Source organism: Trypanosoma brucei, chromosome 10, assembly GCF_000210295.1.
Source record: "Trypanosoma brucei gambiense DAL972 chromosome 10, complete sequence".
NCBI lineage: Eukaryota > Euglenozoa > Kinetoplastea > Trypanosomatida > Trypanosomatidae > Trypanosoma > Trypanosoma brucei.
The window spans coordinates 1,605,373-1,622,001 of record NC_026743.1 but is presented as its reverse complement, the minus strand read 5'-3'; the positions used below and the strand labels follow the sequence as shown (position 1 = coordinate 1,622,001).

General features: G+C 47.8%; 6 protein-coding genes across 6 annotated transcripts; all 6 read right to left on the bottom strand.

Moving 5' to 3' along the window:
• Positions 1-727: 727 nt before the first annotated feature.
• TbgDal_X8070 (hypothetical protein, conserved) lies at positions 728-1,774 on the bottom strand (the record flags this gene model as incomplete). The annotated part of the gene is made up of 1 exon (XM_011779680.1): positions 728-1,774. One exon carries the CDS (start codon positions 1,772-1,774, stop codon positions 728-730), a length of 1,047 nt encoding a protein of 348 aa, XP_011777982.1.
• Positions 1,775-3,097: 1,323 nt separating this feature from the next.
• TbgDal_X8060 (hypothetical protein, conserved) lies at positions 3,098-5,335 on the bottom strand (the record flags this gene model as incomplete). The annotated part of the gene is made up of 1 exon (XM_011779679.1): positions 3,098-5,335. The coding sequence occupies one exon, from the start codon at positions 5,333-5,335 to the stop codon at positions 3,098-3,100; it is 2,238 nt and encodes a 745-aa protein (XP_011777981.1).
• A 2,031-nt stretch (positions 5,336-7,366) lies between these two features.
• On the bottom strand, positions 7,367-9,016 carry TbgDal_X8050 (T. brucei spp.-specific protein; the record flags this gene model as incomplete). The annotated part of the gene is made up of 1 exon (XM_011779678.1): positions 7,367-9,016. One exon carries the CDS (start codon positions 9,014-9,016, stop codon positions 7,367-7,369), a length of 1,650 nt encoding a protein of 549 aa, XP_011777980.1.
• Positions 9,017-11,249: 2,233 nt separating this feature from the next.
• On the bottom strand, positions 11,250-12,212 carry TbgDal_X8040 (hypothetical protein, conserved; the record flags this gene model as incomplete). The annotated part of the gene is made up of 1 exon (XM_011779677.1): positions 11,250-12,212. The coding sequence occupies one exon, from the start codon at positions 12,210-12,212 to the stop codon at positions 11,250-11,252; it is 963 nt and encodes a 320-aa protein (XP_011777979.1).
• Positions 12,213-12,888: 676 nt separating this feature from the next.
• On the bottom strand, positions 12,889-14,220 carry TbgDal_X8030 (hypothetical protein, conserved; the record flags this gene model as incomplete). Its single annotated transcript, XM_011779676.1, has 1 exon — positions 12,889-14,220. One exon carries the CDS (start codon positions 14,218-14,220, stop codon positions 12,889-12,891), a length of 1,332 nt encoding a protein of 443 aa, XP_011777978.1.
• A 1,112-nt stretch (positions 14,221-15,332) lies between these two features.
• Positions 15,333-16,055, bottom strand: TbgDal_X8020 (hypothetical protein, conserved; the record flags this gene model as incomplete). The annotated part of the gene is made up of 1 exon (XM_011779675.1): positions 15,333-16,055. The coding sequence occupies one exon, from the start codon at positions 16,053-16,055 to the stop codon at positions 15,333-15,335; it is 723 nt and encodes a 240-aa protein (XP_011777977.1).
• Between the last annotated feature and the right edge of the window lie 574 nt (positions 16,056-16,629).

Below are 16,629 nucleotides of genomic sequence, written 5' to 3'. Positions count from 1 at the left end.
GTTTGGCTCCGCTAGGCCCGTGCGGATGGACAAATGCGCGGTACGTATTTGAGGGTTTTGTCCGAGTGAGTGGAATTGCGGTCTTTCCTGTACTTTTCTTCTTACACTCCCTCCTTCCACTCTCCTCACGGTTACCTTGGGTAACCTTTTTCTTTTTTTTCTTCCTCCCTCCCTTTTTTCTTTTTTTTCTTTTATCACCCTTTTATCTTGTTTACTTTTATCCCTTCGCTCTGCACTCTCACCTTCACAGAGTTGATGGGGCACCAACACACGTAAGCAGGCACACTGCCACGGGGTCACAAGTGCTGCAATTAGGAAGGGGGAAATGTGTAAAAATACAACACTATGACAACACAAGAGTGCAGGAGAAAAGTAACAAACAAAAAATATAGATAGAAGGGGCCAGAATTAACAACTATCCTATACGAGTTCGCATATACGTATTCGTATATCTTGAAATACTTAATGGTGCACAATGCGCGAGTGTGAGCACACACACACACGTATCAATGCATCGCTACCGGTTTCGTTTCCTTTTTTTCTTTTGCTCCCGCCAAACAGCAAACACACTTAGCCGGGGAGGTAACACTTTACGTACGCAAACCAACGCACAAAGAGATAGAGAGCAACAAATGAGGCCCGACTTTCCTTTTGTCGTGTAATTATGATTAACATCTGCACACACACACACACACACACACACACACAAACTGCAAGGAGAATCGCCCTAGGCATCCATTAAACCCACATGTCCCGACACGATCACCTTCTGCACTCGAGCCAATGCCTCTTTTACTCCGTCCGTAGGCCACGTACGGCAGTACCGAATCATAACCTCAGCGCCCTTAAATTTATAACAGTTGTGCTCATAATAGAAGACAATACGTGTGAGTTCAGATTTTTCCATAGTTTTATAGCCAAGATGGGACCAAAAAGGAATCGCCTTAACGTCAGCGGATATCATCACAAACTCGAACCCCGTCTCTACACACCACTGCAGTAGTGCTGCGTTCATCAGCCTGCCGAAGCCATGCTTCTTATACCCAACCCCAGTTGCGAACAGCGGCACCTCGACGAAGTGGTGCGTTTCATAGTGGTGTGCCATAATTGTCACGGCGCACACCATTTCATTAGTGTTGAGCGAGCGTAGGTACCATGTGTAGCTCCCTTTCGCACGACGCCTGGTACGAGTGGAATGCGTTTGGGGGAGTATGACAAGACGCTGCAGCTCTGGTTGATCGGGGTATTGGAATTGCAGAGAGTACAAATCTATGACTTCACGGCGCTCCTCCTCGGACAAAACCAAACCGAAGGCCATCGGAAAGGGGCCGTCACCACTAAGTTTGGAATATTGGTCCTGTATTGCCGTACGCAGAACCAATTGAGAGTACGTGAGTTGTTGGCCACTTGGCCCTTTCGACGGCTTCGCCGGCCGCGCCGGTAGACTGCCGTTATTGGAGCCGTTTCCGTCCTGTTCAGCGGGAGCGCCTGCCGATAACTCCGCCTCACTCTTGCAGGGTTCACCGTTCTCATTGCAACTGCTCGCACCCTGACTCATATGCGGGCTAACATGCATATCGTAGTGGGCAAGCAGTCGCTGAATGAAGTCCGCGTCATTGGCAAAGAGCGATGCGTAGGCCCTCGCGATGGCCTTGCGCTCAGCTTCATTTGCCTCCCAGTATTTCTCTATGAGCGCGTCCTTCTGTTCACCTGTGAACTCTACCGTGGCGTAGTATTTCGCCAGCAATGCCAGGTGCTCATCACTAAGTAACATGTATGCACAGCACCCTCAAATACAAAAAAAAAGGCGTGACGAAAACGCCAGAAACAAAATTTCGAGGGAGGGGGAACTATTTTTTTGCGTACCCACTTGTACACCCCAAGTGCGCACACTATCCCACGCTGCAAGCCCTCTATGGCTGTCAATATTGTCTCTTTTCAATCTTCTTTCACCTTCCGAGTCGGACAAAAAAGAAAGGGGAAAGATGCTCTTCTTGTACAAAGCATTGATGGGTGGTCGATGCAACTAACTGTGGTGAACGGGTGGTAAACTACTGGCAGATAATTTTGATGAATCCGTCCATGTCCATTCACTTATTCCTCCCTTCCATAACCTCTGTGGGCAGTTCGGTCCCCATGCGCCGCCTATACCCCTATGGTTTCGCACAAGCACGGGACCACACAAGCGGTTAGATAAAAAGGGACCCCTTCGCATATTCGCGTCACGAAGGGAATCCTAAGAAGTGGTATGCCGTTTCTGTGGCATTGCGGTTGATGAGAGGACACAAACGCAGATATACGTATGCACAAAAAAAAAAAAAACTCCCCTATGTTCTGTCGCGGTACCCTCCTTATGTCCACACCTAAGGCAAGGAAATGCAAGGGTGAAGTAACGAAAGACACAAAGGGTGGTAGTTAACGTTTACATGTGGAAAAGCAAGGAAAGGTAAAGGCAAGCAACGGTCAGACAGAATCGGCTCCCCACGCCTCCATCCGTTCTTTCGCACATTGTCTCACTTGAATATGGCGAAAGATATATATATATATATATATCGCTAACACAAAACGAGTTATATGAACAAAGGACAAACAAAAAAGAGGATGAAAAAACACCAGGCCAACACGGGGAAACAATTCCCCCCAACATACTTCCAAGTAGGCAAGCGAACGCTTCCATGCTAGTACACATTATGGCTGCAACATATACATATTGATATATATGTATATATATATATATTCTTCATGGCTCGTGCAGAGAAAGAGTTGAAGGGGTTTACCAGCGGCTGCAGACCACTAATTCAGAAGGAGGGAAGCTCAAACAGGATGAACTTTCCTTCTGGCAAGCAGTTTTCCTTCAGCTGACACCAACATATTAGGTCAGATACAAGTGAAACAAGAACAACGAAAAAAAAAAAAAAAGAACAGCAAAATTTAACGCAAAACAATGGTCAAAGAGAAGAGGGGCAAAAAAGGAGGGGGGAAATAGAAGCACCTACTCGTATGCACTTTTGCGCCCTTACATTAGCAATATTTATTGTCCTGCTCTGGCCTCACACATACACTTCCTTACAATTTACCCTCCCGCTCCCCCGCATCATCAGGGCTTCAACCTACTTATCGCAGCCATCAGCTCATCTCGCAGCGACTCGCTAACATATGTTGCCATCCCCACAAGCAACGACACCGCTGAGGTGACAAATACAACATCAGGATCCAGGGAATGCGCCACCTCCCTTTCCACAAGCTTCAGGAGCGAAACAATCATCTCCACTCGTTCCCTCTCCGTCGTATATTCAGCGGCCCAAACATCCAGCTGCAGTTCTTCCAGTTCACGTCGTATCTTTGTATCCACTAACTTTAAAAGGAACGACTGAAACAAACAACCCCTAGCAAAGCGCTTGTACATACCGCTGTATTTTTTGTACGGGTGATGGGAAAGGAAGGAGGGTATGCCCTCTCTGCTGTTCTTGAGGAACTGCAAAAACGACTCGGACGAGAGAGCCGCATAGATGGCAGGGTCGCACAGATGAAAAAGGTTGAAATTGCTCGTTGCCACCTGGAACCAGGCGCGCACGGGCATGAGAAATTCCTGCGTTAGCGTCACGAAGAACTTTCTCACTATATCATCGGCAATATTATGCTGGAAAAACTGGCGCAAGTTGTTCGCTCCACCTCCGTGGTCACCGCTCCCAACAGCCCCTACGCCACCCTCAGAGCCGTCGGCTACATTGTCGTCTGAGCAACCACAAGCATCCAGATTGTGCATGTTCAGCATAGCCAGCTGAGCCTCTGCATTCAAATGTGACGCCTGTTCCAATCGCCTGAGCAGAACGGCGGTTTGCGTACGGTGGTCAACTAAAAACGAGAACGGTGACGTGAAAGAACTTGCACCCCGCGCGCTCGGGAGAGCTGTGTGTGCACGTTGAGAGGGGGATGCACTACGCGCCACCGATTTTTTGGCGGCGGTCAGGGTGGGGTGAAAACTTTCGTACGTGAGGACAAACGGTGAAACGGGCGAAGGAATGCACCCGCTCGGGTTGCCATCCGGTATGGGTGAGGGGCACGCACTCCCACTATTCTGTCGAGAAACAACAGGGACAGTGTTGTCGTCGTGCACTGCGGGATCACTATCGTTTCCGCTACCAACAGTTTCCCCTCCCACCACCTTCGCACTTCCACTGCTACGAGCCAGTCTGTCCATCACAGTCAGTCGGTTCCGCCAGCCATCAAACGCGCGGAAAAAGAACGGGTTTGTGGACGCCACAACAACACTATCGCTCCGTGAGAACGGTTCTGCCTTTCCCAACTGGCTCAGGTAGGCAAACGACTCATCTTGCACCGTCAAGTAAGGACGTAAAAGGCCGTTATATACAACCGGCTCAATGAGAGATACAACAGCTATTGCGGCACCAGATGCCATTGAAGGTGTATTGCTCCAAATAAATAGAGGCTCATGCGAAAGTATGAGCTCCCATACGCGAGTTAGATTGCTGAGATGCTCATTCAGAAGCGTGTAAAGCGGAAGCATACTATACTCGCACATTGATTGGTGCTTATTTCCTAAAAATACAACACGCCTATCTAAATTCATCACATGCCGGCGTGGACCTACTGGTCGTTGCACACCCAGTGCTTGCAGCCGTCGTGTTACCGTTATAAATGAGAAAGACTGACCAAGGAGCGTGACGTCATACTGAACGTGCGGATGGGGCGTCGGCCAGCCCCCAATCTCCTCTAGGGCCCGCTCCAACACACCCTCTTGCGACCACTGAGTGGGATTAAAGAGAGGGTCCAGCTCAAAAGCCGTGAACGGTACGGCCGACAGAGCACTCAGCACCGGCTTCACCTCCGTGTCAGGCGAGAACGGACAACACTGACAGAGGCGAGGAGCTACAACGCGCAGAATGAGCTCATGCACAACTAAGTAAGGCAAACGAGACAACAATACGAAGGCCTGCTGGACGTAGCCACGCGGCACCGACGCATCATTCTTTTGACGGAAGTAAGTTGCTCCATAAATATTTGTCGCCGAGGTTAGAGTGCGTAAGGTAGGGTCCTTTACGGTTGTGGACACAGATGTGTTGGCGCCATTCCTCGAACCTTCAGCGTCCTTCCTATGTGTATTGCTTGCACCAAGAGAGTCCTCCTTCATTTGAAAATAGAAGATAAGGTCGTGTCCGTACTCCGGATTGCAGTCAGGAAAACTGGCCTGCGTGAGGAGTCGCTTCCCCTCTTCAGTTAAAACGTCATGGGGAGCAACGTGATCCACGACAGGGCCTATGTCGATGTCAAACCGGATGGATGCTAAACAAATTAGCCACTGAGAGGAGGGCATCAGGAAACCGCAACCCCACGTGCACTACAAATCATATGTGAGCAGATGAAACACAAGAAGAAACGGAGGGGTATAGAGGGGAAGGAAACATGAAAACAATGACATATATAACGCACGCAGGAACACATTTGAAAGTACACACAGCGTACAAGAAGGTGGGCACATTGAAAGTAAAAGAAAAAGTTTCAGCATTGGCAAAGGGTATAAGAAGAGGGAAGACAGTGGCACAAACAAATTCGGGGTGTGGGTAAAACAGAACGAGGCACTTTAATCAAATATACATGCACCCATATATATGTATATATATATATATATAGTGAAAACAAGCAAACAAGAGTGAACAGATATGGGTACATCTGAAAATCCACATCCACATCCTAGCATTTACGCGCAGACCCACTAGCACAACTGACACACATATGCGTGGGGCGGGAACGATGAAAATGCGCCCCTGGGCACCTTACATTTTATGCGCGGAAAAGGCAAAAAAAAAGGCTGAAAAGGAAAAGGGACACATCAACACAGAGCCCCCCTCCCCCCCCAAGGCACTATTTTGCAGTCGTTCCTTTCCCCTCCCGCTTTCTCACTTCCCAAACCCACCACAGGTAATAACATAAAAAGTTTAACAAAGGGGTGTTCAAAGATATATATGACCGGGTGTGAAAAGAGAAACGCATGTGAACTTCATGAACACATGGAACGTGCGAAGAGAAATACGCAAGTGCAAGATGGGATTTCATTTCCTCGTCTGCTTGCTACTCATGGCGGTAAGTGACCAAAAGGGGGGAAAGGGAAGGAGAGAGAGAGACGATAAAACAGCAAGGGCAAAAAGCGCGCGGCGAAAAAAACAACAACAACCGAAAACCGAAAAAAAAAAGCACGAATACACAAATGATAGGACTTTTGATACATGGTTTCTTTTAAATGGTGAGTGAAGCAAATGCCTGTTGCAGTGGGCAAATAGCCACAAAAGGTGTGCCACCACACTTCTTCTGAGCTAACATATTTGCCTGCCTCGCCATGCCACTCGTTTTGTTCCCCTTATTATCTTCGGGCTTTTCCTAAACTTCTTCACAGGTCTGTACTTGCTCCGAGGGGAATGGCAAGCGTGCCACGAAGAAAGTTAAGCATGGGAAGCAGTGGAAAAGAAAAAACAACAGCAGCAAAGACAAAAATTGTAGCTTAAGATATATATATACGAATTGGCGTGCCGCCCTATGGCAGTTTGACGGAGAAACCAACAAACGAAAGAATTTAAACCGATGAATACTAAGGGGGGAATGCCAAGCAAATGGTGGAAGGCGAAGCAAATGAAAAAGTTTAGAAATAATCAACAAGATTAAACGCCGTAGTCGGTTCACAACCCTCACATGCAGGACCGGTTTGCCGATACAACACAATAAACTAGAAGTGATCACACATATTTACATTCCACTACCCCACACATCCTCTTTCCTCTTCTCACTCCCCCATCGTGTCTGTCCACTTCTCACCGTAAAACACTGAAAAGGGGGAAACCATCACTCGGCCTGCCCCCCCCCCTCTTTGCACTCTACCACTTCCCTCGTCCTTGTCCTCTTGTTTCCCCTCTAAATAATCGAAAGAGAAGAAATGTACGCTGGAGCATACGCGCACAGCAACCATTGCCTTCCATTTCGATTTTCATTCACACGAATTTCCGCTACACTCGACAGTAACCTTTACAGTGCTACTAGGACACTCACTCCTCCACCTCGCAGCAACTACTCAATAGGTACCGCCCTCCAACACCACACCGCTCAAATATTTGCACGCATTTGTGGATGAAAAATTAGCAACAGGGCCTCTACATACAACAAGCACGCCCCCGGCTACCATCTGCTCCTGACTTCATAATTCCTCAAACACTTAGGAGCACTCTCACTGCATGTAAGAGCGTTGCTAGAAGAGTATAACCACCCACCTACACCTACACGTACACATACACACGCACAGACACATTGCGTACTTTAGCTATCCCTGTCTGTCTCCACCACACAGAAAGTTAAGGTTCTACGCCCCGAGTGCTACATCCTTTCTGGCCGTATGTAATCTCTTGCCGGTACCTCTATTTGTCGGAGACCTGCCACGGCTCTTCTTGCGTGAGGAACAGCGTCGTCCGGGCGTAGAGCGTGTGAGCAGACCTCGGCAGGGTGAGATGCTCAGCTTCCTGCGGTCTTTTCGAAGGTTGTTGGGTGACCGCCTGCCGCTCCTCGACCTGCGCTCGGTCTTGAGGCTGGTCAAATATGGAGACAACTTCTCGGACTGGGCTGCAAATGACTTGCGTATTGCTTCAAGTGTTGCCGCAAGTCGGCCTTTTTTTGATGGTGACGGTTTGGTCGACCTCCCTTTGTTGCCAGAGGCCGGAGACCTCTCCGTGGATACTGGGGGCGTGACTACATTTTGAGGTGTGAGAGGCGCAGCCAGATGGTCATGGATAGCAGCCGCTGGGCCCATCCCCCGCACACCAAACTCGAGAACCCACAAAAACTCTTCAAAGGTAATGCATCCCGTGTTATTTTTATCAATCACCCGTCCCACACACGTGCCAAAGGTGGCCTCGATGCTGAAAGACTGCAACATCCGCTTCAAATCAATGAGGCGGATGGTTCCGGTGCCATCCGAGCCACCGCCCAATTCGGCGAAAGATTGCAGCTCCAAATTGTAACCGCGTGTGGTCGTGCTAACAGATGTCGAACCCGGTCGTTTGCCGATGGAGGGCATGTGAACTTCACTACTCCCCGTAGTTGGTGTGAACAGCCTGGAGGGTCCACTATCCCGCTTTCCCTTTCCAGTGCCGATATTGAACTTCGCACTCTCTTTTGGCCTCTTAATGCCGTCCAGTTTTTTTATCTCTCGCCCGGAATGCGTGGCAGTCTTACTTGGTGTGTCATCGGCCGCTTTACCTGCACCTTTCACCGGGGTAGAATTAGACGGCAGTGACGCATGTCTTGGTCCAATGCGCATTTTATGCGCAGACTTCAACCAGGTTGCGAAACGCAACACCTCACCATACGTCAACATGCGTCTGGGTCCATATGATTGTTGTTTCGGGGACTCAGATGATTCTGGCCTGATACCAAGAGTTCCGCCGCACAGTTCTCTGCGGGGCACCCCCAAGACATTTTCAAGTTGGTAAAGCCACACATCACATTCGCTAACAGATCCCGCACCAGTGACATCATTCAGGAGATTAACCAAACAACCCTCCTTTGGTGAAAAGGAGGCGTAACGAGTGTATATGGTCCCAAGGTGCATACTCTCCTGCTGAGTTAAGGAATCAGTGCTTAGTCGAACAGGAGATTCATCATTTTTCTTTTTTCTATTTCCAGGGGAGCGTATGTTGTCCGGTGATTGCATGGCACCTGCCTCTTCCTTCATGACTTTCTGCGGTGACAGCAGTCCCTGAGGTGTGTTGCTTTTACTCCCGATCTTTTCAGGGATAGGAAGAGGTGGCATACTTGACTTGGGGGTTGAATCGACGTTAGTGGCGATATTGCGCGACTGCTCCTCAACTAATGACGTGTTCGAAGTCATCGTAGTTGTTGAAAGGCTAGAGGACAGTTTGCCTTCTTCAGTTCCCTCATTAACAATGGGGGTGAAGCGGAGAAACACCCGTCGGTTTCTCTGCTCGGATGTCGGCTGACCAAGTCTTAAGCTCATTGGTACTCACCTACACACCTGAACCCGTGTAGCGTTTAGGTGATTATTACTCGTATAAATGTGTGCGCTTGTAGGGGGGATTGTACAGCTGCGACAACGTTTTGTGAGCTTACCCAACAGCGTATGAGTATTTCTCCTGCTATTAATATCGTAATTTTTTTTTTCTGTTTGCTGTGTGACCTTTCCTTGCACTCTCGCCTTTGTTTCGTATGACTCTTAATCACCCGCAGCTGCCAACCAGGCGAACACGAAAGATAAACAAGAGCAACACGTAAAATACAAAAAAAAAAATAATATTAAAGAAGACGACAAATATTCCTCCAGAAAGTGTTACCTAATGTCGATGTCGATTTCGTTACTCGGGTTCTGTTCTCTCCCTCTTCTTCGTTACTTCCCTCTCTGAGCTGACGTTATCCGGTTGTTAGCACTTGTCGTACGGTCTCTCAGGTGGAACTACGCTCCTCCCTCCTTCCTTAATATCCTTTTCCGTAGCAGAATCAAAAATGGAGAGAGAGAGAGGGGAAAAAAAAAAGAGTATTTTCCACCATATTAGGCAGCTGTTCACGAAGGTAATACCAAATAAAAGAAAACATGTACACATATATATAGAGAGAAAGAGAGAAAGAGGAATGCATATATACATAAACCTGAATTCGCCTGCTCTTACGCACGGGTACACCACTCGTATAAAAAAACTGTGGAGAGAAGGAAATGGAAAGTTAGAGGACAGGAGGGTTAACGGTGGAGGGGGAAAAAAAAACGGGTAAAACAGAATTCCTTACAACCCCGAGCGATGAGAAATAATGTGACGCTTGGATGTGTCCATGGTGATTTGTAGTGTTTGGTCTTACGGAATAAGGCTATAAAATCAATAGGAAAGAGGAAGGGAGAAGAAGGGAGGGGGAAAAAAAAATTAAAGAGAACCGCCGGTTGTAGGGGAAAATTATTCACCGCAACCACACGGAAGCACCACAAAAACATACACTCACACTACGCAACTTTCTTCGTCACTTCCACGGAAAACAAAGCGAGGGGGTCAAAAGGAAAGGATCAAAATTCAGTGCGTAAAAAATTCAGTCCATCCGGTTAGTCCCCTCAGGGAGTGAACCTTTTATTCCGCAAATTTCTTTCAGGTTCAACATTTTTACTTCCCCTTGGTTTTTTTGCTCTTCCTTTCACCTTTCTCCCTTGACCGTCTCGCAATATTGCTGCTGCTGCTGTTCTTGTTGTTGTTGTTGTTGTTGTTGTATCTTTGGCTGTCCTGTCAGTTACATTTCATTTCCCCCCAACACCAACAACATCTTTAACCTACCAACCAATTTTAGTGTGGTAGAGGGTACAAAGAGTAAAGAGAATGGAGGAGGGAAATAGAATAACAAGGAGAATAACGGCCTATTTTATTAATAATATTAGCGACTATTGACTTCGGTCGGGTTGCATTTCTTTCTTTTCCGTTTGCTCTGTTGTTCTTGACCCCGTTCCCTTACGATATCCCCCTTGATGCAAAAAAAAAAAAGGGTAGACCCTCCGTCTCCCCCGATTGTTTCAAGCATCACCCGTTCATGTTTGTTGGTATGAATATCGCCATTCTTTAGTACAAAAATAACGGAGGCAACTCACCCCACCAAATGAAGGCGGGCCACACACCACCAACTACAACCGCGCATGTAAAACTCTTTCTTTCAACTGTCACACAAACATAAAAAAAAAACAGTTCATAAATAAACATTTATATACAGGTGTCGAGCCCTACGCAACGAATGGAGGAGTCTTTTCATTTATGAAGGTGGCGACCGTAGATGAATTCGCATTGCCCACACGCGCAAGTGAAAGAAAAGAAAAGCAACGTTGTGCACATAACAAAGTAAATACTACCTAATCACCCATTCGCAAGAAGGTGGGATGAATACGTAGGCACATCACATCACCTGAAGTTGATAAGGGTGAAAAAAAAAAAGAGAAGGGAAGTCTGAACAATTTAAAAAAAAAAACGACAACAGTGGGCGAGTGGTTGAAGAAAATAAAAAAAACAAGAAAAATATGTAGACATCTACAACTCATACTTGCAGTCCATCCTTTCCTCACCTGCCCCATAGCGTTGCCGAAACCAGTTACCAACTCTTCCTTACTTCTCGTACTACATCCCCACCAATACTTACCTTCTCTTCCGCACAGACAAACAAACAAACAAACAAACAAAAAATAAATAACAATAATAATAATAATAACAATCTCACCACATCGTACTCTCATACTTATAAGATTTGTACGCGTCTGTTGATATGCCCAACCCCACACCATCAGTCCCTCGCATGAGTATCGCGCGGTGTTTTTCAGGGTTCCGGTAGTCAACATTCTCACCAAGCCGCATCTGCCGGTCAAGCCTCCTCTCGACGTTGGAACGCAGTGGCTCATCAGTTTCTAGTCGGTTGCGAAACTTCGACAGAAGATTTTTCTTGTATTCCACACCCGCCTCCCTGTCGGCTTCGTCTATGGTTGCGCCAAATGCACGCATGCCAGTGCGGTCCTCGCGAAGGACGGTATCTTGTGTCCACAGGCGGATGTGACGCTCGACCTCGCTTTCACTAACCTCAACTTGCGCCCTGTCGTTGCTTGGCGTTGGTGATGCCGTTACATTATTGCCGCTTCCTGTAGTATTGTGTGACCAACTGAAGGAATCACCTTTGCTCACCCCATCTTGATCACCCCCGTTTAGCTCATCTTTACGTTCTTTCTTCTTTTGATCATCAAGAAACTGCAAAAAAAGCTCTTGCTCCACAAGCTTCAGGGAGTCCTTTGCAGCAACACAGGAATTGTTCAGCTCCAGTACCTTTTGGTACGCGGCCTTCGCTTCCTCATACTTCTTTCGTCCAAACTGCGCATCGGCAACACGGAGGTGAGCCTTGTACCACCCGGGATCCAAACGCACGGCGTGCTCCGCGTCTTTTAATGCAAGAGCCGGTCCAGCAAACATTGTACTCTTCAGATAAGCAGCACTCCGGTTGCTATACACCGCGGCACTACTAGAGTCCAAATCGAGGGCTTTTGTGTAACATCGGATGGCGCTAAGATAAAAGCCCCGAGAAAAGCAATCGTTACCGACAGCCTTCCACTCATCAGCGGTGCTTCCACCATTCAGATTGTCGAGACGAACACGAATATCCTCTGGCAAAGGTGGTTCCTTCGCAGCTCGCATTGACGGATAATCGTTCTTGTTTCCGTGACCCTCTTACAGAAACTGGCACCTAACGCAAATACCAGAAGCAGGCAGTTCTCTCCGTCGCAAAAAAAAAAAAGGGTAAAAAACACCTACTGTACGCCCTGCTCACATTCAGAATGTAAAGGAGAGAAGTGTCCAAACAAGTAAGCATCGAAAGTGTTATTTAATTAAACCCACGGCCTAATAGCACATCTGAATATGAAACTCACGCGCCTTATGCAAGTGTGTAAACTTGTTAGGGAACGACATACGTGCTGAGGGACGTCGCCTCAGGCTGTACTGCAAGAAGATGGGTGGAAATACCAAGCAACTATGTTCTGTGATTGGTGCGCGACACTTAGCACACAACCAAATCAGGTCTATGTGCACTTTTAAGTGTCAAAAAAAAAAAAAAGTCAAAAATAAGCCCATAAACTAAAAGGTCTAACTATAATGTGGGAAAGGGAACATGTTTTTTGTTTGTATACTACTGAGAGACCCTTCTGTTGGTGCTCCATACGTTAGCGACCAACGACAACGAAGAGTTGAGAAAGATGAAACCTTCCAAACACTGATCCACAATGTGCTCCTCTCTACCCTGCCAATACGTGCACAAACGCATATAAGAATGTACCCATATATATGTGTGTGTGCTGAACCCAAGAAAAGTGTACTAATCACTTATTATGAATGTCTCCTTTACAGTACGCCTGTCGTCTTCGTTACAACTGCTCTCACTGCTGTTCACGTCGACATAGTCAACCCCTTGGATGGCTCCGCGCTGCCTCGCCAGGAGCATTCTCACCTTTTCTGCCAAACAGGTAGCATCCACAACAGAGCTGGTTGTGCCACCCACGCTGGAGTCACCATTGTTAAAGAAAAAGAAAACCTCTCGCTTCGGTGTGACCGCACCGTCCACCTTCCCATCGGTACCATCCCGGTCGGAACGCACAAATTCGACGATGCGTTTTGCCCACGACGAAAGAATCAATGGGCCATAATCCCCGACATTGCGACCCAGCGGGCCATGCATACGAACGTACATGAAAGGAACTCCCGTGTCGACATGCACGGAGCCAGCGGAAATGTCAAGGTTATGTGCCACCACTTGTGCCCACCGCAAACGCTGCAAGAGCTCTCGAGTGTCTTCAGCATACCACGACACATGACGAAATTCAACAGCCACACGAATATTTTTAGGTAAACAGGCAGCAACTGCTTCAATGCGAGCCACATGCTCGCCTGTTTTCGGAAAGTGTGGGGGAAGCTGAAACAGTACGGGACCGAGGATATGTTCCAGTAAGGTGCAACGCTGAACAAAAAACTGTGTAATGTGCTCCTTGGTGGCATCGTCCATGACCAGCAAACGGTTATGGGTGAGGTACCGATTTGCTTTTATTGTGTACATAAAAGGCGAGTGTTGGTTACCACAGTTGGCACAGCTGTCAACGTCATCGTCGTAACCGAAGGAGGCTTCAACATCATCAGTGGTGACTTCATTCTGGCTCGCTCTCCTCCTCTTCTCGCCGCAGGCATACTTGCAGGGAGTATCTGCTTTTTCCTTTACACATGTGCCTTGATCCCTCTGGCGCGGAGACTGTGCTGGCGACGACGAAGGTCCCGAATTCATAGGAAGCAAGGCGAGTTCCCTCCAAGTTCGCCACATGTCCTCATCACCCACATTGTGAAAAGTATAGCAGTGCTCGAGGCAGTTAAACTTTTTTTGGTACTTTGTCATCAGCGTCCTCATGCGTCTGTCCGCTCCTGGGACGGCGTTAAGAGAACTTACGCCAATGTGAATATTTGACCACCCGGGGACAATTGCTGTCTTCCCAGGACGAAAAAGGTCACCCCACCCGTACAACGGGCGTTTGGAACCATAGGGAGAGTTCCGTATCACGTGGCCATTAGCACCGGGTGTTACAAACTGTTGCCCGGAGTGAAGTACAACTCCCGCTGGTGCAACTGCTCCCACTGGAGTTAAATCAACCCCAGGCCCGGACATGATGCCTTTACTGCTTCGGTGCTACCAATAAATATGGGCGCATATATACACATATTTTAGTGTGTGTGCAAATGTGGTGTCAGAGGAGTTGCTTAATCAAAAAGAAGCTAACCAACAGTTAGGCGAATGACACACACGACACGCACCTCCAAGGGGATACGGAAAGACGATTGAGCACAATTATTATTTCTGGAAAAAGTATACAATATACAACTCCTCCTCGCAGTGTGCATTTGGTGGCAGAACATACGGATTTCAACGCCAACGTTTGACCCACACACACACCTGGCTCATATGCTGAAAGTTGGGAAGTAATGCATTCTTCACCACCCTTAACGGTAACCCCCCACACCATGAGGTGGAGCAAAAATCAGACGGATAGCATGCAGAGACCAGGCGAAGAAGGCAACTTAACTTCAAAGTAAAAATGATGGTAATCAAATCACCAATGACGCGACGCCAGGCAGCTGCACAATCGCGGCGCGAACTGTTAAACGCCTCGGGCTTCTAGGGATTGCGATACACTGCGGTGAAAGCGTACGTAACACTTTTTCTTTTTTCGATTTCCGCAATTTCTTTTGATCAGCCGCCGTAGAGTTTAATACCGCACATACGTTGTGGTCAGTAGAACCTAGTAACCAGCGTGACTGCAGCACCAGATCTGTAAAGGGTAAAAATACGGTACACACGCAGCTTAATAACCCGCCAACTAAAGCACCCCTGCGTTCTGACAAATCACCGCCTGCGGTACACTGATATCATTCCCTTCCCCTGCTTTTTTTTTTGAAAAAAAAGCAAATGTTGTGACAGGCAAGAAACGAGCTGATAGAAGGGTAGTATATAAGTTGCACAAAGGTATTAATAGAAGGCGGGAAGGGGAAAAGAGCAACCAAAGAGAGGTGTAAATGGGAGGTAGCCGCACTACTAAAAAGGGTGCTGGTAAAAATGTAAAAGCACATGCATATCCAGGTTTAACAACGACAGAAAGAGGTTTATTTTTAATTTTTGACACCCCCCCCCCCGGAAGAGGAAGGAAGAGCGCAGCAAGGTTCGTATTTCACGAGCCTTTTTCCCCCCTCGTTCTTTGTAATAATAAATCCCCACACAACTTTTTAAACTGAATGCCTTATAACAGCCCGAAGCCGCGCTGGCACCGCCCTGTCGGATTCTGCCCCGTGAGAATACTCTGCCATGTGGCTCACGCTGGTGCGGAAGCACTCCTTGCCGTATGGGCAAGGTGGTCTCGTCGCCTCAACGGAAACTTCAAACTCCTCTGTTGTGGAATCTGATATCTCACCCTCATTCGTATCTTTGTCACGACTGGGGGTCAGGCTGACCACACCACCCTTTTTGGACTTGCCTCTTTTTGATAGGTCTGGTGGAGAACCCGTCTCCCTTGACTCGGACCCATCACCTCGTTTGCGTTTTGTCGCGGCCCTCCCGTCGGAATGGGAAAACTTCTCTCCCTTTAGGGAATCACGGCTGGCAGGCGAGTTCTCGACGTCTCCAACGCGCCCCATAACATCCATCCGGTCAATCAACTCCCCGCGCATCATTTGTGCTATAAGATCTCTATCCACCTCCGCCAGTTCCTCAAGGCCCTCAATAGCGTCGAGTCCACCCTCAGCTTCAGCGTTCTTTATTTGACGCTCAGTGAAACAACAGACATGACGCCACTTGTAAGACAGAGTTGGTTCACCGCTAGTGCTCCCCACGGGTTGGAACATAACGGCAATGCCAACGCGCACCTCGTGCTTGGAGATCGGTTTATTGCACGATGCGGCAGAGCACTTCGCGCGTCCGGACTTGGCATACTCCACCCGCAGCTGCGGCATTACGCTTCCGCAGAATAATATGTGCGCGCTTTTGCACTTGTGTACACACTAATATCTGTACTCGAACCCGCTATTAACTGGGTCAGGGGGGAAAAGTGGAAGATCTTCGTGTTTTGCGTTGTCGCCATTTAAAACCCCAATTGCACAGCAACTTCATGCTCGTGATTTTATTTTATTCTGCTTCGCCGAGCTGCGGAACAGAGAGTTCGACGTTAGAAAAAAATACTAGGTATCGTTGCTTTCACCACCAGCACCCCAAAATGAAAAAGGAGAAAACAAAATAATGCAGTAGCCCCCATCGAAATGTCAGATGCCACTAGTAACAAAAACGGGGCACGGCCTGCAAGCCATAGAAGAGAAGTACGCGCTTCCTAATTCCTTCTGGACGCTTTATAAACTGCCCCAACCAAAAGCCCGTAGCTGAAACAAACAAATAATGCACTAAAGGCTCCACTAATAATGCAAAAATAGAACAACCATAACAATCCTGGAGATTAAGTGGCCGTACCACAACGATGCTTGGCAGCAATTTGTTCCAACTCACACGAAGAGGCTCGTCTCATTCAACACACCA